General features: G+C 44.5%; 2 protein-coding genes across 5 annotated transcripts in view; one reads left to right on the top strand and one right to left on the bottom strand.

Moving 5' to 3' along the window:
* parvg (parvin, gamma) overlaps positions 1-26823 on the top strand; it is a 63958-nt gene that overhangs the window by 8102 nt on the left and 29033 nt on the right. For all 3 annotated transcript variants that reach the window (XR_006957101.1, XR_006957102.1, XM_047034933.1), the window contains exon 13: positions 1342-1422. Coding sequence is in view for 1 of the 3 variants with exons in the window: in XM_047034933.1 (XP_046890889.1) it covers positions 1342-1376 (35 nt within the window). In the remaining 2 variants the exon portion in view is untranslated. The remainder of the gene's footprint in view (positions 1-1341; positions 1423-26823) is intronic.
* On the bottom strand, positions 111-25860 carry shisal1b (shisa like 1b). 2 transcript variants are annotated; one of them, XM_047034935.1, is made up of 5 exons: positions 25615-25860; positions 14353-14537; positions 12519-12732; positions 8835-9143; positions 111-4131 (listed from the first exon to the last, which is right to left on the bottom strand). In XM_047034935.1, coding segments are annotated over exons 2-5 (591 nt in total). In that variant the 5' UTR covers positions 14420-14537; positions 25615-25860; the 3' UTR covers positions 111-4130. The 2 variants fall into 2 exon arrangements, with proteins under 2 accessions (XP_046890891.1, XP_046890890.1); XM_047034934.1 differs by lacking the exon at positions 111-4131 and having other exon boundaries at positions 6058-9143.

The following is a 26823-nucleotide window of genomic DNA, read 5'->3' as shown; positions in this document are numbered from 1 at the left end:
AGTTTGCTGTGCTTCAACATCACAAAGCCCCTCTGTCCTCACACCCATGGCAGAGAATCTGATGAGTGATCCAGCTGGTTAGCCCGGGGTTGTTCTCAGCATCTCAGCATTGTTCACAATCCGAGTTTCCTCCTCACTTTCCTCCTCTCTTACCCTCAGTCTAGAGCTGATGTCAAAGGTCCAACGGCGCAGGAGAAGGACCTCTCAGAAACTACCGGCTAGCGGGTTCTTCAAGTGTCGTCAGAGAGGATGTGTTTGGTCATGACAGACATTGTTATCCTGACCTTCTTCAACTCTCACGAGCAAACACATCCACTCTGAAGACACGAATAACTAGCCAACTGGCAGTTTCTGCTGTTGTGGTTCTCTTTCTGAACTTGGCTTTGCGTGCTGAGTTTAAGGCCATGTTGCTATCTGAATGTGATCTTAAATGGCAGCGTAATGGTGTTGAGAGTGGGGCATTCTTAGGGGCTTCAGTACAATATGTTAAGGCAAATCATCTAACGACAACATTAAAAAACACTTAATGTGTCTGTAATGCTACAGACAGAGCTTAACCTTGGGTCTGAGGCCTGTGTGGGCCAGGGCATGAAGCCACATAGAGATGAGGACTGGAATGAGTTTTTAATAGGTGAATGCTAGCAGGGTGAATTCTCCTCCTGCTTGCTGTAATGGCTGGAGATGGATACCCAGGCAATGGCTTCTCCATAGTGATGAATGGCAGTAATTATCTTCAAATTATTCTTCTTTATCATCTCCATGTCTCCCCTCCTCTATGGATGATGCAACTGTTTCCGAGAAATACATTCTGAAAAGGGATGGATAGAACGGTGTAGGATTTGGAGAGAGAGCTTGTGAGAAACTTCGAAGACAAACCTCAATGTCTCCTTTGAATGAAGCAGACTTTGAAATGGTTTCTTGGCAGGTGATTCCCTTCCTAGTCTTTAGACTGGCTTGTCTGACAGTGTCTGGATCCTTGCGCGTCTCTCATCAAAGTGAGGTCCAGGACGAACTGTAATTCAGAAGGTCCATGGTGTTTTTATGTGCTGGGCTTAGAAGTGTCCAAGGTTTCTCCGTTTTCTTTTTAACCATTTCACAATAAAAAGACAGAGCACATACAGGACTTTAAACACACTGGAAAAGATAAAACTTTATTTCTCCCTGTTGTAACAATACAAAGTCAACATGTGCAAGAACAATTCAACCCAAAAAACTGCACTGTACATTCTATCTAGTTGTTCTACATAGACAGAACGTAATGCGTTTCTACATTATCATCATCGTCATAAAATTCATCACCACCACACCATGTACCAATCACCAAGCTTTATTTGTGTACAGGTGGATATTTCACTGTAAGGCAACTATTACCATGACAACCTGAAGACCAAAACAGACATGGGGACTGATCCTTACCACAAGGTAAGGATTACAAATACATTTACAATGTCAAAAGTTGAAATTCACTAAAAGAGACAACAATCACACCACACTTTGAGAAAAATGATCTCTGGGATTCCTCTCGTGTTAAGGGGACAGAATGAGATGGGTGCTTGGCACTGACTGACACTTTGAGGAGATGAGAGAAGGGGCTCTTTTGGTGGGACTCACTGCTAGGCTAGCCTCCATATTGTTGTTGAAGGGGGATCTCCCTGCTAGCCATGTAGCCTGTTTCAGTGTCAGAAGGGTTGCAGCAGTAAGGCTGCTGAGACGATGTGTGTTTCCTACCATATCCGATCTGTGCAGTTTCCCCTGCTTTGAGGCCCAATTAAATCCCTTTGTAGAGCTGCAGCTGTTTAAAATTCGTGTTCCTCCTGGCTTGCTGCTGCCCCTCACTTTGGGGGAGAGAGACGGGAGAAAGAGAGAAGAGAGACAGAGGAAGGAGAGAGAGGGAGACGGGAAAAAGAAGGAAAGAAGAGGGAGAGGAAGGAGAGAGAGAGGAAGGAGAGAGAGAGGAAGGGGGGAGAGATTGAGAGATGGGAGAAAGAAGAGAGAGAGAGGAAGGAGAGAGAGAGGGAGAGAGGAGGGGAGAGAGAGAGTTCCAAGGCTGCTCTCCAGGCCAATTATATCCGAGTTGGGCACACTTTATATCTACTCTGGTTGTGATGGCAGAACACTTGCAATTAAAAATGCGCATTGAAGTTAACTTGCTCTGACTTGCCAATTTGAACGTTATTGCTAACGAAAGATTAGCAGGCCAGAATCCCCATTGTTGTAAGAGCAAATGTAGTAGTCACACTGACTCTGTCCAGTCTGCTGACTCCTGTTGAAACAGGATATAATGGCCACCCCATTTATATTCTCTTCTGTCTTGTCATTTTGTTTTGGTAAGTGAAGATACTCTCATCTCTCTGCTCCAGGGTTGTATGTTGGACCCAGTAACCAATTATGGCCACTTTGTACCCCACCAGGGACTCTGTAGTCTGCTCGCCTGGTCAGGAACTCTCTTTGTGTAATTCTGTGCAGTGCCAGACTGCAGGTTACAGACGCAGAATTGGGTTGAAGCACCCCCCCCCTCTGTCTATCCACTGTAGTGGGAGATAGACAGGGCTGCCTGGCTCGGTCGCCGCCTATTATGTTCCATCCCACATGCAGTCTGGCACGAGCAGATGCTTCCTGTGTTCCTTGGGAAAAAAACTTCACTTTATTGATCAATCAGGAAATAGATCAGCCATTAGTTAGGAACTAAGGAACTTACGAACTCAGAGGAACTAAGCAGGATTAACTCACAATTGTGTGACATTTTGTGTGTGCGTTTAATGGGATTATTTTGTTCCTCTCTCATAGCAAAGCTCGCTGGCAGCAGGAGGGCATCAATATTCAATGGAATGTTGATGTTCATTATCCTGATACATGTCTGTTCCATAGACTTCACCTTCCTGTGAAATGTGCCCTTACTGAGAGCATTTCCTTTGCACCTCACTGGTTACTCAGTCTACTGTAGAGTGTGTGCTCATTTTAGTGGAGGTCTCCTCAGGGCCCTGAATGCTGTACATTATTGCTGACAGAGAAAGGTGTGTTTATGGGTTGTACATTTTCTATTATGGCTAATCATACATTTTCTAATCATGAACCAAATTAACATTGTCATTTTATTGCTGACTGAGCTAAAGCCTCACCCCGGTCTGGACTGGGATTGAAGATCAATTTGCCTTGGTCATAAAATCAATTTGAACTATATATTTTATGTTGAAATACCTGTGATAAAAAAAACACTTTTAAATAACGTTTTTAGCTGGCAGGGGATGGGGAGTCAGTTGGCTGTCATTGAAGCGTCCCTGATTCTTGCTTTAGTTTGAATTGAAAAACTCTCTATAGTCAACATGAGCCCTTCGGTTGACCTACTTTTGTGTTTTATGGCATTCATTCTTCATCTATAACAGTAGGCTAAATGACTGTGTTTAGCACAGCATCTTTGTCGAGCAGGGATTAGTGCTCAGTCATCAATAGTCTAGAAGAAGATCAAGTTTTGAGAAGCGCACAGAGAGACAACACTATGTCTGTGGCTTCGACAAAGTTTTCAGTACACAAAACATAAGAGATGCTTGGCATCAACTCTTCACTGTGACTTATTCAGAATGTTGACCACAAACTCACAGAATTCCCTGACAATCACATCAATAAATCACCAATAGATAAAACCCCACAACTGCTTCTAATGGCTACAGAATACAAACCAACACAGCAGTGTAATCAAGACTTGATATCAAGAAAGGTGTTTTTTCTTTTCTTTTTTTATCTAGCGAGCCCTCTTTAGCCTCCTCAAGTTCAGGTTTTGTTTTGGGTGCTCCAAAGTGTCCCTCCATAATGTAGGTTTCTAGTGCCTCGATGAATGTTTCTGTCATTTGTTGTGGTAGGGCTCGACCTCTACGGATCCACACAGCCTGTATTCTGCAGAGGCTGAAAGGACCTCATAGACCTGACTCTGTAGGTCCAACAGTAGGCCTGATCTGGTACTGAGAGGATAGGTGTGTTGAAGTCAGTGTCCAGGGCTGCTGTTCGCTAGGTCCAGCTCAGCCAGCATTACTGTAGTGCTGAGTCAATAGTCCAGAGTCTGCCTGAGCTTGAGCTCTCCTCTGTCGTCAACTCAGCCGAGCAGCTGCCTCTCGCCAGTCTTCTCACAAAAGCACTCTGCCCAGACAAAGACACAAGGTATTAGAATTGTCACAGCACAGACAATACCACACGCCAAATACAAGAGTTTCACAAACAAGGTCAAATATCCACTTGAGCGATCTTCCGACCAATTTAATGAGGGTAATTCATGCTTTTGTTCGTGCCGGCTGGTCCATTGTCAACATGAGGAAAGCAATTCCAGCCAGGGCTTTTCTTCTTTGAACAGCCAAACTGAACCAAGCTGTCTTTTGCATGATATGTAATGTACTCACACCACATGGTGAGTGTTGCACTGTAATTGGACAATGTCTGGACATGCTGCTCCACTGATAGACAGGAGAGGCATAATTTAATTATTTCCAAGAACTTTTATTGTAACTAAACAAAAAACTCCACAGCCTAAATTCCGGTTCAAATAAACAATGAATATGCAGTACATATTACTCTTTGATCATATACGGTGCCACAAAAATCCGAATCAGAATTCAGTTTATTCACCATGTACGTGTATTATGGTCAGTTATGGTGTGCTCTGGAGTGTTATTTCTCTGGCAGGTAGATAGTCAGGTGGGGAGCCACTGCCTTCTGGTCAATGAAGACAAAAGAAGCAAGGGAACAGACACAGCCTCGACAGAGACTGGACTGATTGCCAGACAAGCCCATGTGACAGACTGACTGAGATAGCTGTTGAGTCATTGAGCACCAACTGAAAGTGACGATCTGGTGGCAGCTCTGAGTCAGGTCCTGTGAACATGGTGGCAGATGCCAGTTGTTTGGATCGTTGTGACAACCGGTGGCGAGGGCTAGGTAGGTGGGAGGCAGCATGGGATGAAGCCTGCCTGGACCCTCAGCCAATGGACCTGCTAATCAGCACCACAGAGACGTTAGTCACAGGGCTGGTAGCTTTAGGTGGCCACGTGCGCTGCCCACCCTGTTTACACACTGTCACAGTATACAAACCTAAATCAACAAACACCCTGGCGTCAAGCACAGTCCTGAAGTCCTGAAGACCAGGCCTAAACTCTGCTCTGGGCCTGGTTTTACTCAAGCAATTTGGTAAAGCTCGACTAGGGGTGGACAGCTGGGCTCTCAAGGCTCACGCATTTGCTAAGAGACTCACGCATTTCAGCCATTTCTCACGCTGAGAAATAATGGATAACTTGTCCCGCTATATACAATTAATGGATGAAGCGCAGGCATACTGAAATGATAGTTGTCTCAAGTTAAGAGTAAAAGCCAATCAGAAAACATAATGAGAATCTTTTTTTTTTTGGAGGGGGGGAATCCCAATCCCAAACGGCCCTAAACAAATGTTTTGTTTGTTTATTGGGTCGGGCTGGCCCTAAGTTAGTGGACCCAATTCTGATCTCTAGCTTTGGTGTTGTGTTATGATCCTCTGAGGCAGGGAGCACAGACACACAAGGAATGCAGAGAGCCACTAGAGTGGGCTTCCTCAGCCAAAGCCCCAGAACTGAATCCAGGGCATCTCTCTGGTGTCCAGAAGACTTGTGCCGCTGCTAGGGGATAAAGCAGGGTACCAGCCCCTGAGGCTCACGGCCCAGGCATTGACACAGCTCAAAGTCATCCACAGGTTTCTGCATTTATAACAGTCAGGCTGTCCATTTAATAATTGAATGCTCTGGCTTACAGAAATGTGTTGGGAGTTTCTAGGAACAGCTGTGTTTACCACTGTTTTAGGGTTGCCGGAGGTCCCAGGAGAATATGAGTAGATGTTTAATGGCCATGTCCATTTTTGTGTAGATACTTTGTTAAAGGAGTGGTAGTCAGGTGGCTGAGCGGTTAGGGAATCGGGCTAGTAATCAGAAGGTTCGATTCCTGGCCAGGTACATTTGACGTTGTGTCCTTGGGAAAGGCACTTCACCCTACTTGCCTTGGGGGGAATGTCCCTGTACTTACTGTAAGTCGCTCCGGATAAGAGCGTCTGCTAAATGACTAAATGTAAAGGAAAGCAAATAGCACCTTTATATTACAGCATTACAAATCTGATTAGTTAAGTGTCTTTGCCAGTTCTTGGCTCAGTAGGGTATGCTGTCATTAACTTGATGGGCCCTCTGTTTGAGCTTTGGTCTGAAAGGATATTTTAAGGGTCTTATTGGGTTGTGTGTGTGTGTATTTTTTATCCATTAAACAGGCTGTCTAACAGTTAGTGTATGGGGTTGAAAGTCGGTTATGGTTGCTGTCAACAAACAACATCCAACTTTGCCATGATAGTTGTTAATTTATGCCATGGCTTTCTCCCATCAGGCCTACTGTACATGACCACATTTTCTTTGTTTGTTCAAACTAAGCTCCATACCTGGAGAGCCAAGTTTAATAAAAGGGATCCACAGAGAAAAACTAACAAGAGCTTCCTAGGACCGCCCACTGCAGGCTCAAAACGCAGCTGCCTATCTAAAAATGCACATGCCAGCCTTCTAAACCAGCCATATGATACTCTCATTTCTGATTTCCTCGCTTACCATAAAGACCTTCGTTTCAAGAAAATCGAAAGGGGTTGCTTGGAGATGTTTAGCAAGTATTGTTTTATGGCAATGCCCCAGTTTTAGAACTTGACCCCGTGTTGTTTATTTACAACAAAACCACAGATGTTGTGCTTAGTGACTTGAACATTTCTCAGCATTGTCTCTGGGGATAGGCCTTCGTCCCTCACAAATAAACCCAAGGCCATTCATGACGTATGGTTTGTCCTGTTTCCATGTAGGAAACAGAGAATGAACGACTGTCGCTTGGGTTTTCGCTGGAAGGATAGAATCTTTGTAATGTATTACAATACTCGTTTGAACGCAACTGAACTCATTAATTGTGGGTGAGCTTATTATTACCAAGGAGGTTTGGAAAGTATTTGTAACATGCCAGGCTTTGTAGTTGATCTACACCTACTGTATGTTCTTTGTCATCTTGGCCAGGAAATACAAGATTGGTGATCGATTTGGTCTCCTCATACATGGCAAGGTGTTCACTGCATACTGAATAATTGTAACAAGAATTGGAATACTACTTTGTGGGAAGTCCTGTTTAATGATATGAGTCATATTCACAGGAGGCTTACTTGTCGTGCACTTTGTGAGACACTCTAAGCAACGCAATTACAACAAAATATGCGACCTATTTTGACAACAATGTATCCTCGAACACCCTAGTGCCACCCTTCCCAATATTACGAGTCAAAATTCAAAGCAGTTACCATCCATCACACATGATATCAACAGGTGTTACATAAACCCTGCAGGCTGTTGTCATGGTTCCATCCTCCAATGCCTATGTAGTCGTTTCAAATGTGTTTTTTGCCCCAATTCCACTATTTTTTGTGTGCCTACTATCTGAAATGCTGGCATTCATTCTGCTAGAACAGGTCAACCAGTACAGTGTGAGATTGATGAGGCCTCTCTTAGTGAGCGGATGCCATGTCTAACTAGGTAGCTCGCTGGGTATATCCGCTTGTAGTTAGGCATCTGCCAGTGTGTGGACAGCCAAAGGATTCCACTTTTGAAGCCCAAGCTCCTCAATCTGTGTCAGGGCACAGGCTCCGACGGTCCAGTCAAGCTCACAAGCCCATTTGTCAAATCTCTGCCCTCATTAAGTTAGTATGGACAGAAGGAGACAGTGTGGTGCACCGGGGCAGTCTGTGACTGCATGAGGAAACAGCTCCTGAGTTCTACAGTCTTGCCACAGACACACCACAGAACGCCTGGAACTGAGATTATTGAGGTTTTCTTTGTGGTGTTTCTGTTCTGGACCAACTGTGTTTTGTCTGTGTGTACTGATACATCAAGGTGGCAAGGCTGTAGGTGTTCCCTGGGAACTGATTATTTTATTTTCCTCTCTCTCCTCTTGCTTTAAAGAGTTTGTCTAAGGCTCCCACGAGCAATCCAAAAATGTGAAAAGGTCATAAAGGACAGATGGTGTTTTCACTTCAAGATTCTCTGAGGAGGTTTAAATGTGAATCTTAGATGATACTATTGCATTTAGAGGGAGTTATAGGTCACACTAGCATAGTGTCCCTAGTTAGCATTTCAGTTGGCACTTGATTTGATGACGGCTTCATTACGAGATGACCAGGGAATCACAGAAAAGAGTATTGAATATTGATGACTTGACTATTTGAGGAGCCAAATATTCAAATAACCATGCTTTCTTAATATTCCCTATGTAGTTTTCTCTTGGAAGTCGCTTTGGATAAAAGCGTCTGCCAAATGAATACATGAAAATGTAAAGAGTATGTATTGCTATGTAGTGTGTGTGTGGGGAATGAGAATATCAGTGTGTAGGACGTTAGCATGTCTGTGTGTGTTTGAGAGAGAGAGATATTGAGAGAGTGAGAGAAAGAGAGAGGTAGAGGAAGAGAGAAGGCAGGTGAGTGTGTGTGTGGGGGGTACTCAATGGTTCATTCTCAGTCAGCCTGCAGAAAGGTATGGAGGAGGGAATGCTGTATTGTAATGCAGGTTTGGAAGTTGACATTTTTGCTCTTGGAGTAAAATCATACAGAACCCAGTAATATGTAGGCAGAGACAAAAAAAGAGACAGAAGCATAAGAAGATAAATTGAGGGCTTAACTGTAATGGGTTCCCAGGAGCTTGCACCTGCTTTCCATGAGCTACTTCATAAGCTAAAATTACCTTCACCCAAAGTTGCACGTCAAACCAAAATACAAAAGATGGCCGTCGTTGGCATTTGTAATGAGTGAGAGCGAGACTCACCAGGCGGTGGACGTGTTGCAGGACAGGAGCGTGGGGCTGTTGCTCTCTCCCCGCAGGCTGTGTCTGGGATGATGGTGGCTCTGTACCATGGGCTGGGCCTGGGCCAGGGCCAGGCTGTCATCCTCCTCTGGTACCGGCCGATGCCACTGGTTCCTGGCTTTCTTCAGCCAGCGTCCGCCCAGGCCCCACTTCTCCAGGTAGACCCGGCACACCTCATAGTTCATAGCCGAGTAGTACAGGAAGTCCAGGGCTAGCAGCACCATGACGAAGAACCCATAGATCCAAACGCCTACCAGAGCAGTGTAGTTACTGTATGGGAAAGACAGGGGACCAGGTTCACTGTAGTTCAACTTGTATCTATTCTTCCTCATGCAGTTTAGTAAATTGATAGGACAATATGTTGCATTCGTGCAAAAGGGAGGCTTACTGAGCCATCTTTGGTCATCTCCATATCTCCATGCTAAATCTCTGTAGCCGGTATTCATCTCAACATTCCTCACAGTTGGCTTGCATCTATCAATAACTGTGATGGTAAATGTGCTCAAACTGTTTCCAATTACCCCCAGGTGAGACCTGTGGATGTGAGCAGTCTTAAATATCTAAGGGTGCGCCAGACGTTTTATGAAGTAGAGCGCTAGTAGGGAGTACCCCTGGAGTTGATGGCATCCTATTAGGATGCAAAGAAGACACAACTCTGACCCTCATCGGAGTTAGAGTAGACGAGAGACAGGATGTCAGCTTAACACTATCTCTGATTTAAATTGGGTGTCAACCCTTATTTTGAGTGTCAACATTTTGGTTGGTGGAGGTATATTTGGAACAAATGTATTCAAATCCAGTCTTTTATGACAGGACACAAAGCGCCACAGGATGTCAAACTGACCAAAGCAGCTTGCATTATTAATGCACTCTTTACTGTCATGACTCACGTCTAGTGTTAGTGGGCCTCGATGCTTCTACACCCGAACCACAAAGTACTCCCTTATTGCTTTGTAGCCTAGCTCACTGTTTGCTATACCTAATCTAAAAAGAAGTGTACATTTGTCTGTGTGTGATTGTGTTTAAGGTCAGCAAGCCATCCATACCAGAGTGTGTTTTAAGAGAGCCTCAGAGTAAACAGATGGTACTGTTTGGACGGGCCTTAGTGTTGAGAGAGCGATTGATGATCACCACACAGCTACAACAAATGTTTGACGCTGTTAAACAAGACAAATTCAGGGGCAAAATACAGAAGATTGATTATGTGTCAGTATTTGGGGTGTTCTTCTCACTGAATGTCTTCCTTACGGATTTTCCTGGATGATTTGCATATGGGTGGAATCTGCCAACACCTGATTTGAATGTCAGAATCAGATCAGTTCGGACCACATACCTCTACTTGTAAAGACACTGTAGTGCACTGGTATAGTTAAGAATGGCTGATGAACAAAAGGACTTCTCTGGCCTTGACATTTGCCAGAAATGGTGTGCCAGACAGAAAGATAACTTAATTTGAAGCCAGTGGTAAATATCACACTCTCAAAGCCTCCATCTACAGGAAATGGCCTCCCATCAAGTCATGTGAAATATCATGACCTGCCGTAGGGCAGAGAGGCCGTCCCTGGCAGAGTCCTGGTGAGAGAGCATTAGTCGAGAGAAGCTCTGTGTGTTTGTCAGGGAACCCTCCTACTAAGCTCCTACACACCCACTCTGACTCTGGCTCTCCACAGGCCAGCTGTGCTCGACTAAAGCCCTGTTGTGGTGACAGGGTTGTCACTCCAGCCACATTAGGCAGATGTGTTTACTTATGGTGAGAAGTGTTTTTACGTCACAGTGTGGGGTTTATTTGATGTACTGATTACATCAAAATGTACAGATTGAGTCATGTGGTACAGTATAATATGAATGTTTTTTTTGTTTTTTTTTACCGTTCTGAGATTTGGCAGAGCACTGTGCTGAAGGCTATAGCGTTCTGATACTCGGTGCAGCGCGATACTGCATACTTGACTCCTGCACTACTCTCCACTGATCTCCCATGCACAGGCATCCCACTCACGGAGGAACAATTGACAGCAGTAGCAGCTCTTCACTGCAGTGTTTCTGAATCTCTCTGTAGCTCTCTGGATCAATGTCGGAGTGCCCTTTGAACACAGGGCAGAGGGTGTCATTGAGAGGGATACCGTCTAGGCCAACAATTTAACAGTCAGTCACTAGCATTAGAAGCCTGTCAAACCAGGGTTGTATTTTCCTCTGAGAAAATGTCAGAATTTGAGTGGTGCTGTGTCAAGATTTCTCTTAAAGATCCTCTAAAGCAAATTCCATGATTTGCTTCTCAGTACATTATATACGTGTGAAATGAGTTCCTGAAAGCATGTGCAAAGCGCAAAAACTTTGTCGCACTAAAATGTGAAGTTAGACCGTTGTACAATTTCTCTTCCGTTTTCAGCTCAGGTTTTGTATAGGCGGAGCCAAAACCACATCGATCAAAATCACAGCGACCTGTCTATGTCAGATCTAGTGATGGGAAGTTTGGTTCTTTTTACTGATTCGGTTCTTTGAATCTCGTTCAGTAAAATGAACGAATCTTTTTTCGAGTCATTTGTTCATTTCAGGGGGGGGGGGGGGGGGGGGTTGGGGGCTAGGGGGCTATACGTCCACTGCAAAGGACGTATAGCCCCTATACGTCCACTGTAGGTTAGTGCATGACATGTGCACCAGCAAATACTATTTCAAAATAAATTCCTGCATTAAAATAATGTATCATGAGTTTGTATGATTTGGTCATGTATTATCACACTAGCATTTAATTATCACGTCAAACAATTACACTGCACTAAACTGTAAGTGTAAATGTAAAGTGAAAATAACCAGTCAGTATGATGACTTGAGCGAATATCATTCATTCACGTCTTACTAAAACAGCGGCCACGCAAAAGGGAATAAGGAAACTGTTTCCTCTACTAAAAAATACAATGCGGGTCACGTGAAAAAAGGATCCAAAGACTCGTAGAAAGACCGAGTCGGGGAAGGAACTAATCATTCGTTTCCTCTAGCTACAGAGCCTATGCAGGTCACGTGAAAAATGATCCAAAGACTCGTAGAAAGACCGAGTCGGGAAATGAACGAATCACTCGTTGAGAGGACTCGTTACTCCCGAGTCCTTATAAGGATTCGTTCAAAATGAACGAATCGTTCACGAACGACACATCACTAGTCAGATCAGAGATGGTTGCATTCTGTTACTCAGCTGGTACGATGCAAAGACAAAGTAATTAATACATAAAACACTCAGGTAGGTCTGTTCTGATATCTGCAATTGATTTAGCTACACTTGCTGTTGTTGCTAAATTCAATAAATTCGAGGGGGCGGAGATTCGGCTCCCTCAGGCGACACGCCCCCCCAGTCTCAAGCAGAGAACACTGCTGATTTTCTCACGATTTTAAAGCCTAATTTAACATACCTGTCTGTTTTTTTCCCATTCGAATGTGGATGTGTAGTTAACAACACATATTCTTCTGTGGTGTGATAAACTTAAAACTAATTTTCAGTTCCACTTTACAGGATCTTTGACATTTATTTAAACAACCTTTTTGAAAACAGCATACAAGTAGTGCCATTTCAGTTGATAGGAACTGTGTTCTGTTTAAGCATCCATGGTAAGCTAGTCCATTCATATGACCACTGAGAAAATAACTTGGACTTACTTGTGAGCATAGCCATCTGAGGTGGTGGTCAGGTTGATCTGCATGACTGTCTGGAACTCTGTCTCGTTGCAGCAGTACTTGAAGGCCGTGTTGTTATGGTGACAGCAGAACATGTAGGTCTTGTTGTCTGAGAGGCGTGGGCAGTGGAAGCCAAAGTGGTAACGCCCCTTGTGGTCGGAGTAGGGTTCGCACACTCGGAAATGTGCAGAGAGGGCTGAAGAGATGGAGAGCCAGATCATATCAGGCAGGGTGAAATATTTAGATTATGTGATATTTGGCATGCAGTTGTTTTTTTCTTGTTGCAAATGCCATGACAGTAAATGCGTGGATGGTCACAGTTGTGACACACAATTTATCCAACTGAAATATATTCTACATGGCAAATTATGGAAAGAAATAACAAAATTCAACACTACTCTTTTAATCTCTGTAAAAGGTTTGGAAATTTAAGAAATGACTTATGAATATGAAGTCTGGCAACCAAGAGGCTTTTTCTGTCTTTGATTGAAGTCATGGAAACATCATTTGGCAGGCGAGACTCATGTAGATGATAACCAATTACTAGCCTGTCAGCCAAATGGACCAGTTATAATGGATGTCAATTACACATGGCTGATGACGGTTAACTCGTCACAATGGACCAAGACAAAACCACTTGTTTGACACCATCAAACCCTATCAGCTTCAGAGAATTTGGCATCCTTTCACATTTAATCCCTGCTAATCAGAGGATGTAAATATATCCTACATACAGTTGGAGACAGATATTTGTTGTTGTCGCATGAAGCCTATCTGAATGAACAATGTAAAAGGGGAAGAAAAGGAAGGTCATGTCTTTCTGTCATGTGCTTCCCATGAATAATGTACCAAAGATAATTGAGAGTGCTAAAATGGATAATGTTCCTCCAGGGTATTCGGGGTGATTGGTCCTTCATATTTCTGCTGATGGTAGAAAGCTTTTATAATCTTGGACAGGGACATATTGGCCGTGTGAAGGAGCATAACACTCAGTGTGGAGAGCCTCAATTTGTGGCCTACTGGGTTCTTTCCAGCAGCTCTCTTTGATAGGATTTAATAAAGGAAGGGAAAATACCGTGAGCATGAAGTGCAAGAAATACAAAAGAAAAACAATTCTATTCAATTGAGTTCTTGAGTTAGGGACTGAGTGCAGAGTTTTGAGAGGATTGAGATCTCTACAGCATGACATTTCAGAGGTGACTGCAGAGGTAAATCTCCGGAAATCAGATCTATCGTTCATAAATGTCAAGCATCAACCGCAAATAGAAAATATTTGTATTTGTGATAAGCCCACGGCAGTAAAATCCATGGTTGTGGTGTAACGACACTTGATAATGCTGTAAACTTTAGGGAAAAAAAGAGGGATTGGCACTTATAAGATCTACCAATGAGGAAGCCAAGGATCCATGCACAGGAAGTGGACCATAAAGTGCTCTAATGATGCAAGACTTAAAGGTACATGTGGGACATGGGGAGTTACGGTATTAGGTGGAAACATCTGGTTTTGGTCAAGGTACCATTCTACACATTGCCATGTTATTAATTACATTAACACCTTTTAGAATTTTAGGACACAGTAAACAGTTTATAAATATTGCATTATATTTACAATCTGTGAGCCCAAACCCTGAAAAGATCTCCCTCAATTACATTTGTTTACAAGTCCATAACTGCATTTCAGGAATGTTGATCTGACGATCAAATAGTTAAACAGTGTTTCTGTGATGGCTGGACATGTATGTTTAAATTCACACATACATTCTGTGCAAACACAAACACACACCCACACACATATACACACACACAGTGGTCTGACCTGCTGTGGACAGCAGAAGGAAAAGCACTGTCAGGACATTGAAGGACTGCCGGCTGGTGATCGTCATCTTCTCGTCCTCATAAGGGAGCAGGACGGAGAGCGGGACTGGCTGTTTCAGCTGGACCTGGACATCCTCTGCTCTCTCACAGCTCCTCTCACATGGCTGCACATGTACACTGGAGCCCCTGGACAGCAAGAGGACAGATTAACACTGATGCATTAAGAAGACATTTAACATTTAGGTTACATTGAATACCATGTATCTACATCTACAATATCTATAGGATAAACATTGTATTGTTTAGAAAAGACTTATTGGCAACACTTTACATTAAGGTTACATAAACTGCCATTTGACCTGAAGATCTATAGTAACAACCGTGCAGTTAAATAGGAAATGCATAGAAATAGCCAAAAGCCTGGGGTACTAAGACAGTATAGCGGTTTGTCGCATAGGTTTCTTTTACATGTAATACTTCGGTCCTGTACCATTAACCACAGGCCAAACTGTTGCTGTCACTTAAAAAAAATGAAATGTCCCTTTAGTGTGTTTCTCAGCCCTTGAGAGTTCTGGCAAATGTGGACATTTGTTAGTTAATGTGTTTGTCACTTATAAATCACAGCAAAGTTTGACAGATAAGACCCCTGTGTGGCAATATAACTGTTCAAAGATGAGCCTGCTGCTAAATGATGCTTCAGTGGAGTCTGTGAAAGTATATCCTTCTTCTTGCTTGCTGCAACATCACCGCAAGGCTACCATTAGCATGGTAGTACTCTGTCACAGCTGTCCCAAGACTGGCACTAAACGAGACAAATGGACAAAGAGGCTAAGCGATTTAGCTTAAAAAGCTCTTTTTTTTTTTACTCTTCTGGACCGTTGTTGACACTAGGACGAATGCAGGAGAAATGCTGACATCAGTCTTTGTCAATTCTGTTGGTTCAGTTGTGAGCTTACATCACAAAATTTACATTAACTGAAGCTTGAGTCACACGGCATCAATCACTTAGAAAGTAAGGCAACGTTTTAGCAAAGTTAGCATAACCATCTGCCTCATGGCTGTGTGGGTCTGTGATTGCCCCATCAGCAGTTTGCTTTGGTGACAGATGGAGATTGATGGAGCCTACAGTCTGATGCAGAATAAGGCACGATTCAAGCCTGGTTTTCCTGGTTTCTTTCAGTCAGAAACAAGAGGTTGAGGTTTGTCCATCCAGCCTCCAAGACTCATCTATCCATGTCTTCTCCTTGGTCTCTCCCTTTCACTTCCCAATCCATCTCCACTCACCCTTGATTCAAAGTCATCAGTCCAGACGTCTACCTGATGAGAACATTGCTGAACAAAGGGGTTGGAACCCACCATAGCTGCAGCATCGATATCTCATATAGAGGACGGTGGAGAATGTGTCCTGGTGGTGGAGTGATGCGGTGGTTTAGTGTTGTCATTTCTGCTGTGGCATCCGTCTCTCTGCTCCTCAGAGAGCCTGGCTGCAAACACCACCGGAGGCTTGTTAGAAACGTTTGCCTTCTTTCTTCTTTCTCTTTTTCGAGCTAGAACGGACAAAACGTTTTGTCAGGCAGCAACATATGCTGTGGGACCAGGGATTCCCTTTCCCAAGGTTGATGGACTTATGTTCCTGTGTTTTGCCGTGCTGTAGGCTGACACGTTCCTCCTAATGACGTTTGTTTTCAGCCAAAGAATCTGATCTGAAATCAGATGTGAATGCTCAGGTTTCACTGGGGTGATGAGTTTAATAGAAGCAAAGCAGAATGCAGTAGAGTACAAGCTGGTAAGGACAACCACACATACACCCCACCCGCACAAAACATACAATGATTCAAACACACACACACACACACAGACACACACACAGCTCTCAAGATGAACATGTTGCACACATGACTAGACTGATGCTGACTAGATGCTGTTTACATCACAACCGAAAAACACACACAAAACTCACAGCCAGACAACAAAACAAGGCACAAACTGAGAGGAGCATGATTCTGATAACACTAATTATTACTAAACAAAGAAATTATCCCTAACAACCCAGTTTTTGCTTCAGTTTATCTTACCACTTACCAGACTCAAACAGCACAAAAGTAAATAAAGCTGCAATTACCGCTGCCACTGAGAAATTCACAATTGCAACAAAGCAGGGAGCTTTGATCTGTTGGTAGGGCAAAGTGGTTTTGTTATTTTCAGATGACAAATAGATTCAAAACAACCTTTTTGTATTATCACGTTTTTGATCAGATATTTGCTCCAGTACTGTCAGTAACACATGTTCTTTATTTTCAAAATATATATTTATTTTATTTGTGTGTGCTGTTGAGCACCTTTCATCCTGCAGCTTCAACGCTTTTGCATTGACTTGATAAAATATGTTCTGATATCCTCAGGCTATTTATTGAAACCAATTTACCATAAAATCCCTGCAAAGCCATGGGACATTATACCGTGCGTAATCGGAATCATTTGACTTTTATATTAAATCTATATGGATTATCTATAGCATATCATTTATTTGTTCAAAGCTATCGAATAGGCATGCCCCAAACAGTACAGTGTGATAGACATCTTGCTCCAGGAGTGTGTAGAAACACAAGTGGCAGCTCAGACCTCCTTAAACAGACAGAGCCTCCTCATCATCATCCCAGTCTTGGGTCTACTGGGGGCAGGAACCCAGATCCTACTGCTCACTATTCAACAGAATAGCTAAGATGTGGTTACTTTGCGATGTGGCTAGTGGCAACCTGGCTACAGACCGTTCCTTGACTCTGACCACCAATTTACAGTTTGAACCATGCACTTCTGATCCTTGATCTTCTGCTGTACTTTCTACATGTACTATTTGTACCATTTGTGCAGAGCCCCATGAGGATATGAGCCTACATCAGGGAGGTTGATTACTGAGCCTGGTCTGCGCATCATGATTTCTGAACTGCTTTTTTGCTATGTGTGTACATTTACATGTAAGTGTGTGTGTGTGTGTGTGCGCGCGTGTGCGTGCATGTATCCTAAGATTTAAAAACCGTTTGACTTGAAAAGAAAATATTTCACTTTTAGATTTTGATCTGGGCACTGAGTTGTTCCAGAGTGTCTGTGTGCCCTGCGTGTATACCTGCAATTCCCATCCTCAGGACTCTGCAAGAATGGCCAAAACTCACTCTGCCCAGACAACAAGTCTGTTTCACAAGATAAGGAAAGACCACAGTACATGAAAGGTGTATTCAAAGAGTGAATCAATGAGACATTTATGCCTGGTGTCTTGGACACAAAGCAAGCCTGATCATAGCAATATGATCACTCTTGATATGCTGTTGTTAATAGTCCAGTTGGTTTAATCAGTTGTTAAATCAATTTCTAGCTTGTGAGCCCTGTTGTTGGCACTGTACACTCCTTACTCAACACTGCTACACAGGGGTGTCAAAGGAATCTCCACACATACAAATGCTGGAACTGCCTTACTTTACATCAGCAACAATGCAAACTATATCTCCAAACATCAACCCCACCACCGACACCCTAAACAACATTTTAAAAGGCAGACTGTGAAAAACCAGTGTGCTAATAAGCTACTGCTCGACACAGACGGCGACATCTTCCAGTAAATAATCAGGAAAAGAATGGATTTTGCTCAGTCTAGTAATCAGCGTCTGTGGTGCTGGAGAACAGGAAATGAACAGACAAGAGTCGCTGTCAAATAGGAAAGAAGCTGCTGAAAGAACGACACAGCGGGGTTGCCAGGGAGCTTGTTGTGGTGAGAGTGGCCCACGCTAGTTTAATAGGTTCCTCTATTGTGTGCCTGCCTGCCTGCCTGCCTGCCTGCCTGCCTGCCTGCCTGCCTGCCTGCCTGCCTGCCTGCCTGCCTGCCTGCCTGCCTGCCTGCCTGCCTGCCCGCCTGCTTGCCCGCCTGCCTGCCTGCCTGCCTGCCTGCCTGCCTGCCTGCCTGCCTGCCTGCCTGCCTGCCTACTGTATATGGTAGGGCTGCATTTGCACGATAACTCTGTATTAAGTTGACACAATCCAAAAATGCGTTAACACTCTAATCAAAGTCAGACTCTGTCAGCCTGCTGTTTGTCAACCTGCTGAGATCTTTTATTACCGTTCCCCATCCCTGTACTTCCTTCCATCTCCCTCTCTCATCTGGAGCTGTAAGACTGGTTCGAAAGGAGTAATTGTGTTTGTAAAAGGATGCTAGTGGGGATCCTATACATAACATCTGACTGGGCCTAACAACACAGAGGGAACCGAATGGTTTCCTGATATAGCCACAGTACATGACAACTGAAGATTTGATAGATAGCCAAATGCCAAAATGTAGTGTCTTATACGAATGTCACACTGTACAAGAAATAGTTACAGCTAAATCCAATTTGTATCTACGGAAATATCACACAGACACAATTATATTAAAGATTATTCAACTGTTTGAACCAGTTATATGAATAACGTTCAACCACCCAGTCAATGTGAGCTCCTGGCTGGTGTGAATCTTGCATCGGTCGGAAATTAAACTGAACATTCCTTTGGGTGCATTTCCACCCTGTGATAAAAAAACATATTCAAGCAGGGTAGGGATTTCTAATGAGACTGCCACCGGAGTTGAATCAACGAAATTCATTATAGAATCACAGTTGTGAAAGTCGGGGGAGGGGGGATTGGAATGTATTAGACCTCACTAACACAATGTGAGCTTTGCCTCGTATCTACCAAGCCCATGCTTCCAGAGGATGGAACAGACTCTGTGGTTCTCGGGAGTCTCTAGCTTGCTACCTGTCAAGGCGAGGGATTCTCTTGCTATTATTAGACAGCCCTCCCATCAGCAAACAGGCATGGTGAATGAGGGGAACTAAAGAGGAGCAGCATCCACAGCACAGAAGACTGATCCTCTATTTTCGTTCCTTCCTTTAACCGCCCGCCGTTTCATTGGGTATAGCTTTGTGGTAGAGCATCTGACTGCAGAGGTCACAGGTTTAAATCCCCCCCCACGTACATTTCTTTGGAGACAAAGTGTCTGCTAAATGAATACGGAGCCAGTTTGCTCTGGTTTCCATGTTTTTGCTTTGATCAGGGAGGATGATCGTGGGGGACACTGGGAAAGCGTTCGGAATAATCAATCACGTCCAGGGCTGGAGACATGACATCCTGTATCGTTCAGGGAGGTCTTACAAAAGCTGCTCTTCATTGTTTTTCAGACTCCTGCCACAATAGGACCTTTAGCTTTTAGTGGCTGCCGTCACATACCGCAGACTGATTAATCATTCTAGTGTTTATACATACTGTATTTTAGGCCAGCGTGACTCCGATGCTACCCTTTATGGTTGTAAGGAAGAGAACCAGGGAGACGAGCCGCCCAGCACCCCTGCAGGAGGTCATGGACATGGGCCCCCTTTGGCTTCATCTCCCAGACACAAGTTGAGCCCTGTTTGTTTGATTTCTCAGTGACACTACGCTTTGGGCTGATCTCATTTCTTCTGGCTAGTATCCCCTTCCTCATCCTCAGTTGATCCTTAAGAACCCAGCTCTGAAATAACGCTTCACAGCCCACAGGGAATGTCAAGGAATAAAAAAGCAACGTTTGGTGAGACACCAGCCAGGTGCGTGTGACGAAATGGCCCGAAATGGCCCATAACATCTATGAGCTGAGTGGTTCCCGAATGGCCTCGTGCGTGCATCCTCAGATGGCATTCCGTGGGCTCTGTTGTGGACAAGGATATCTTACTTAAGACTACACATCAATTCTCACCATGATAGGCAAATGCCAAACAAGCCTGAGAATGGCCGTTCCACACATTCTTATCTTTGGTGTATTTTCATGTTCTGGTGTTTGACAGCGCCAGATGACCCTTCTGAAGCACAGTCACAAAGAAATCCCAGGAGATAAACATAGACAGCTCACACACCTAGAGGTCACACGAGGAGATCACCGAGGCCAAAGGTCAAAAGTCAGCAACTGCGCAAACATTCTTCTGAGAATAACACTGTCACTCTGAGGGATTGTTATAATATATTTAACTCTCCAGATCCAAGCTCTAATGCAGTTTTGACGGGTGATTTTTATGCGACATTAGAAACCCAGAGAGTTATTTTCGGAGATCATTAGAAGATCGCTGGGTGACTGGCCATCACAGAGGAATCACACCTTATTACTGAAGCTGTCGTGATCTAATGGAACCAGGCGGAGCTCCGCTCGGCAAGCAGGAGCCTGAGAGTACGTCTGCACAGCGCTGCAAAACACCGACACCTGATTGGTTTGTACATGCTCTTTCAGTATGCATGAGATGCTAACAAGTGAGACACTTAAGAAAACGAGAATCCTTGTAAGGGAAGAAGCCGTTCCCCTTTGAAGGACAATGATTGAAAGGATTTTAATCAACATGAAGGAGTTGGAATTACACGAGAAATTCGATATGCAGAGGAAATGAGTGATGTGACTCACAGTCCTTTGTCTCTGTAGTATTACAATGGATGCTAACAAAAAGTATGGTGATTCTTATTCCCCATCATGCCAGACAACAGCAGCAATACACACCTGTCATTGTCGCCTACGAGGGTAATGTCACAGTTTGTGTTTAACGCACACACACTCGTCATCGCTGTCGCTCACAGTGTGAGGGTTCCTCTCTGAGGTGTTTGCCGAGCGACGATCAGACACAGCTGCTGTGCTTGGACTGTAGATTACATGTGAGACCAAACACACACACTCAAATAAACCTCAGTTATCTATTGTTCTTCTGTCCCTGCGCCGTCACCATGGCAGTGTGGCTTCCCCTTAACTACCAGGTCGGCTGCACAAGCACAAAGAACCCCGTTGTCAAAGAACACATTGTTTCACCGTTTCTCATTTGTCTGTGAGAACGTGTGAGAATGCAATGACAGTGCCCCGGTGGGGGACAGATGGCTGACCGGTTAGGGAATCGGGCTACCAATCAAACGGTTGTCGGTTTGATTCCCGGCCGTGCAAATTACATTGTGTCGTTGGGCAAGGCACTTCACCCTACTTGCCTCGGGGGAATGTCCCTGTACTTACTGTAAGTCGCTCTGGATAAGAGCGTCTGCTAAATGACTAAATGTATGCTCTTCAGCTGACTTCTGCGTGGTTGGGAGTGATGTGCATGCGTGTGTGTGTGGAGCGGGCCTGAAATGTACATTGTTTAATAACACGAGGGACAATCGGTGAGGAAGGAGACGAGGAAGGAAAGTTGTCATTCCGAGCATGATGGTGAATTCAAACTATTCCATAACAATTGATTTAGCCTCTCCCATGCTCCGTTAATCCTTAATCCCCACTTGAGCGTCCCTTCGGGAGTCAGAACGCAGAGGTCAGCCACGCATCCTGACAACCAGCTAAAGACCAGACTACGACTGATGGTAAACTGGAGGTAACAGTACAGGTCTTCAATCGTACCTGTGAACCGTTGTCTGTTTCAGTGTGAGGGACATGGGGCCCTGGCTCCAACACTCACTGCCCTTTTATCTGGACTTAAGAGCTTCTCCTGCCCTCCGGCAGACTTTGCGTCAGCAGCTCTGCAACACCTGCCTCAGCCCCAGTGATCACACTCCAGAGTCACACACCGACTTTCCTCCCCTTCCGCTCTCAAAACAAATCCAGACACCTTGACTTCCATGGTCCTGCTCCCATTGACTGTTTTTGAGCAGAATAGGATTTTCCGACCTACATCCTGTCGGATTCGAAAATCGGAATTTCGACATAAACAAGGACCGATAAAGGATCAATGCTTGTGTGGTGTCGGGTCTCAGAGAGATGTGGATTCAGAGAGCTAATGAGTATTGACACAGCCAAGACATTCATTTTGTATTCAGATGCTGGTAATCAATTAATTGATCTGTGGATCCATACTGCATATGTGTGACGTGGGTTAGGGTGGTGAACAAACACATACATTCATGGGTTGGTTTTGGCAAACAAAAAAGACAATGTCAACCTAAAGCCATCCAATGCTCTCAGCACCTTGACAACCTGGTGCGATTGCAACTCAGTGCAATATTTCCTTGCTTTCTTAGTTGACCACAGAGAAGCAAACAGCACATCAGCATTCAGAACAGCCGGTGGGTGAAAATGTCTCTGAATTTCAACAGCAGGGTTTTTATTTTATTATTCCTGCCTCTCATTTGAGCAGGTCAGACGCACAGGAGAGAAGATACCCTCATGTTTCTTTGGTGATAAACCCTCTCCATCTACATTCATCCCTCTGAGTGAACAACAACCGCCTACAAACCACCATAATGTGAAACCGAATGGAAACAGTTTGGTGGGGATTATGACAACAGACTCCAGATGCCATATCGTCACCTCTACGTAATGACAGTGTTTAATGTGGTGTTATTTCTTTGGTAAACACTGATAAATACCTCTCATTTAGTTTGACTGTGGCAGAGATCTGGAACCCTGACAAACATGAATGGGATACAGTGTATCATTGGAGTTACAAAATAGACAATATCCTTTACAGAGTAAAAGACGTGACCTCCAGTACTTGACTGGCCGCCTGACTGTCTGGCTTATTGACTGGTTGGCTGCCTGACTGACTGGCTGAATGCTTCTGGTGTCTAATGGTTACATTATTTGGATACAGGGCTACGCAGCGAGAGAGAGGATACAACCGATGCTTAGCCGTGTGTGTACGTGTGTGTTTGTGTGTACCTGCGCATGCCTGTGTGTGACAGAATCAGGCTTAGTAGCTACAGTAACGATAGCTACGCTACTTGATGAGCTTGTGACATTGCCTTTGATGCTTCCACCCTTATCCATCCAGTTCTACTGAACAGATCATTATCTAGCAAGGTTCACACACACAGAACATCACGAGATGGGGAACTCCATAGGAAGGAAACAGACACCAAGACAGGGACCAGCGACGAACACATTCAGTTCTAAGCGCAGCGGGTCAGGAAACAATGTCTCTCATCCAGAGTGTTTATGATCTCCTGGTCTGTTCTCGTCAAAAGGCTTTGATTAAAGCGCATGCTGTGATTTTTTCAAGTGCATTATGTTACTTCTACATTATGTTCTTAATCAGTTAGCAGTCAATTCCTCTTGAACGTACACATTCATTGGAGGCTCATGACATTTCTCAGGTTTGATTATCTTCTTCAATTCAATTCAGATGTTGAATTCGAGCCCAGGCAATTCAATATGTTTCTCGTCACAGCCTATGAACGCTTCTCTGAGGGACAGGCATACAAGATTTTCCTGGAGAGATGAGATGATGACACCGGTTTCATTTAGATCCAATTCACTACCCCACGTCTGACTTTGTGTCTCAGACACATCTTGACACCAATGACCATGTTCCACTCTTTTGAAACTAGCTCATCCTACTTCACTCAGAATATGAAATGCTTCTCACTCAGTTACAGCGAGGTGAGCCTGTTGCGTGAGTATAGTGTGTAGTGAGTAGTGTATGTGTTTGTGTGTCTGTGCGTTTGGATGTGAGAGTAGGTGTGTACGTTTGGGTGTATGTGCGTATGTCTGTTCATGCCTGTGTATGTTTGTGTCTTTCCAAGGCACCAGTCTTCCAAGGCACCAGTTCCTCCCGTCTCCTTCACTCTGTGTGTCAGGCTGGTTAGAACACCATCATGGTCAGTGCATTCTCCCACTGGGAAATGTCAACAAGCGTCTGAGTATTCTGGTCAGTCCCCATAAGGACCTGCTATAGACCTGTGTGTGTGTGTGTGTGAGTGTGTCTGTGTCTGTGTGTATGTACACTGTTTAAGATTGTGGGCTGGCAGTCCTCAAGTCCTCAGTCATGCTATCAGCTGAAGTCACTTGTGATTAGGGTCTTAACACTGCAAAAACGAACTACAAATACGCATACAAATGTAAACACAACACTGCTTAAATTAATATATGAAAGGCTTTGCTGAGAGGATATGATATAGAATTGCAAATAATTCATAATATGTTTAAGTCATGCGTTTCCTTAAATAGAGCGTAGGGCGTGAGGCTGTTGAGGTTGTGCCTGTCCTCTCTTCTCTCTCTCTCTCTCTCTCTCTCTCTCTCTCTCTCTCTCTCTCTCTCTCTCTCTCTCTCTCTCTCTCTCTCTCTCCCTCTCTCCGTCCTCTCACTCTTCGTTACAGTAACGACAACAAGTGAATTCTTGTTCATGCAGACCTCCCACTGGGCTCTAATAAAAGATCTGTTTTTGCTACGTCACGAACCTGTGAGGAGATGAAGTCCTAGCGTCTCCTAAAACTAATTCTTGAATGCATTGTGAGGAATACAGTGTGTTCACAGTGGCTCACAACCCCCTCAATCATCTTCCACTTTACCGTAAGCCATTAAACGTGAGGGATCAACGCATGTGTGTTGATGTGCATTAGCACTAATGGACTCATTATCTCTAAAACACTCCGGTGTAAAAGTACAGATATACAGTATATATACACACACACACACACACAGACACACACATTCAACACCTGACTGAACCAACTTGAACAATGACTGCTAACAGAAGCCCTGAACTTATTTCTCTCTCTCTCAAACACACACATACACAGACACACACACACACACATTCTAATCCTTGTCAGAGAGAGAAAGGCAGCTGTCGTCATGTACAAAGGGATCCTCCTCATTTTTTTTCTCCTCTCATGTGCCATCGTACTCCCCCACACCCCCCTTTCCAAGCCACCGTCCACGCCTTCCAATCCACCCTGATTGCCTCACATAGGAGGAGAAGGCTGGGACCCTCTCGTCTTCCACGGACCTGCCCACCAGTGGATAAGACGAGAGCAAAGAAACGACTCCACCTGAGTATCGTAAAAACGTGCGTAAGACAGAGAGAGAGGGGGGGGGGGGGGGGGGGGGGGGTAGAGAGAGAGAGAGAGAGAGAGAGAGAGAGAGAGAGAGAGAGAGAGAGAGAGAGAGAGAGAGAGAGAGAGAGAGAGAGAGAGAGAGAGAGAGAGAGAGGGGGGGGGAATACAGAAAGCAAGGAAGAGTGAGAGAAAAAGATATAAATAAATTACAGTGTTCCCAAGCTGTGGAATTCCTAACTGAAACTTCCCGACTACTGTTATCCATATCTGCGCATCTGAAAAGGGATACCCTCGATAACCATAGCAGACTCCATCCAAGTTAATGACTATACCACATCAAATCAAACTACTTCCTTCGGATCAGATCTAAAAGACAAGGAAACTTTGAGAGCTCAATTAGCCATGACAAACACAAGAGGAAGGTATTGCTTTTGTTTGTTTGTTTGTTCGATTAAAAACAGCTTTCCCCACTAACCTTTTGTTTAGAAGGAGCGTCTCCCGTTCTGTCAAAGACTCCCCTTGTTGCTTCTGTGTTACTCTTCCTTTGTTACGTCTTCACGCTGACACATCCTCCTCCTCATCCCGGGGAAGAGATAGACATCAACAGCTCATTAAGGAGAGAGGAGAGGGAAAGAAAAGCCCAAGAAGAAAGGCAGAAGCAAGTCTGTCTCTCTCCCAAGTCCCTGCTCGGTATCCCAGCCGTTCCAGCTCTGCTTCTGAGAGTGAGTGAGGGAGGGAGGGAGAGAGGGAGAGATGGAGCGATACTGAGTGAGCGAGTGAGAGAGAGAGAGAGAGAGAGGAGAGAGAGAGAGAGAGAGAGAGAGAGAGAGAGAGAGAGAGAGAGAGAGAGAGAGAGAGAGAGAGAGAGAGAGAGAGAGAGAAAGAGAGAGCAGCGAGCGGGAGGGGAGGAAGGTAGTGGTTTTTACTGGAGGGTGTGTGAGAGCACGTGTATGTGCGTGTGTATTCACTTGTGAGTCTCATATTCTTCTTTTAACAGAAGGCACCAGGTCAGTTGCTGCTACCCTAACAGAAATGAGTTCCCTCAAGAGAAACCCTCTGGTTATCTCACTTATGAGCATCCCCCTGATGAAGACCCTTTGATAAAATATCACCCATTCATCTGTTTAACCTGTGTGTCTCTCTCTGGTTCTATCTCTGCTCCTCTCTCTCTCTCTCTTTCTCTCTCTCTCTCTCTCTCTCTCTCTCTCTCTCTCTCTCTCTCTCTCTCTCTCTCTCTCTCTCTCTCTCTCTCTCTCTCTCTCTCTCTCTCAGCCCAGCCCCCTCAATTGATTTGAATCCCAGGGCGAGTTAATGTAATGTCCACCCCCAGCTACACCCTCACTGTTTAGCTAGGGGTCACTGCCTTATCCCGGATGTGCACAGAAATGTAAATTACACACACGCTCACGCTCCAGCACCACGTGCACATACACTCACGCAAACACACTTTATCCTAGTGGCCTTAGAGCTTGATGGTGAACGTTCCCCCTTGAGGGACATTGGGGGGATGAGTGTGTGTGTGTGTGTGTGTGGAGAGGAGGGGGGGCAGAAAAACAGGACGCTAACATATGGAAGTCCCCACATGCTCAGGAGACTTGGCCCATTTCAAGCCTTTGAACAATGTCTTTATGCAGCTACCATGCAACCCCCCCCTGACCTGATGTGGATGACGTGTCGTCGTTCC

The sequence above is a fragment of the Hypomesus transpacificus genome, chromosome 14 (genome assembly GCF_021917145.1).
Source record: "Hypomesus transpacificus isolate Combined female chromosome 14, fHypTra1, whole genome shotgun sequence".
NCBI classification, from domain to species: Eukaryota; Metazoa; Chordata; class Actinopteri; order Osmeriformes; family Osmeridae; genus Hypomesus; species Hypomesus transpacificus.
Note: the sequence above shows the minus strand (reverse complement) of the source record. Positions and strands in the feature narration are given on the sequence as shown.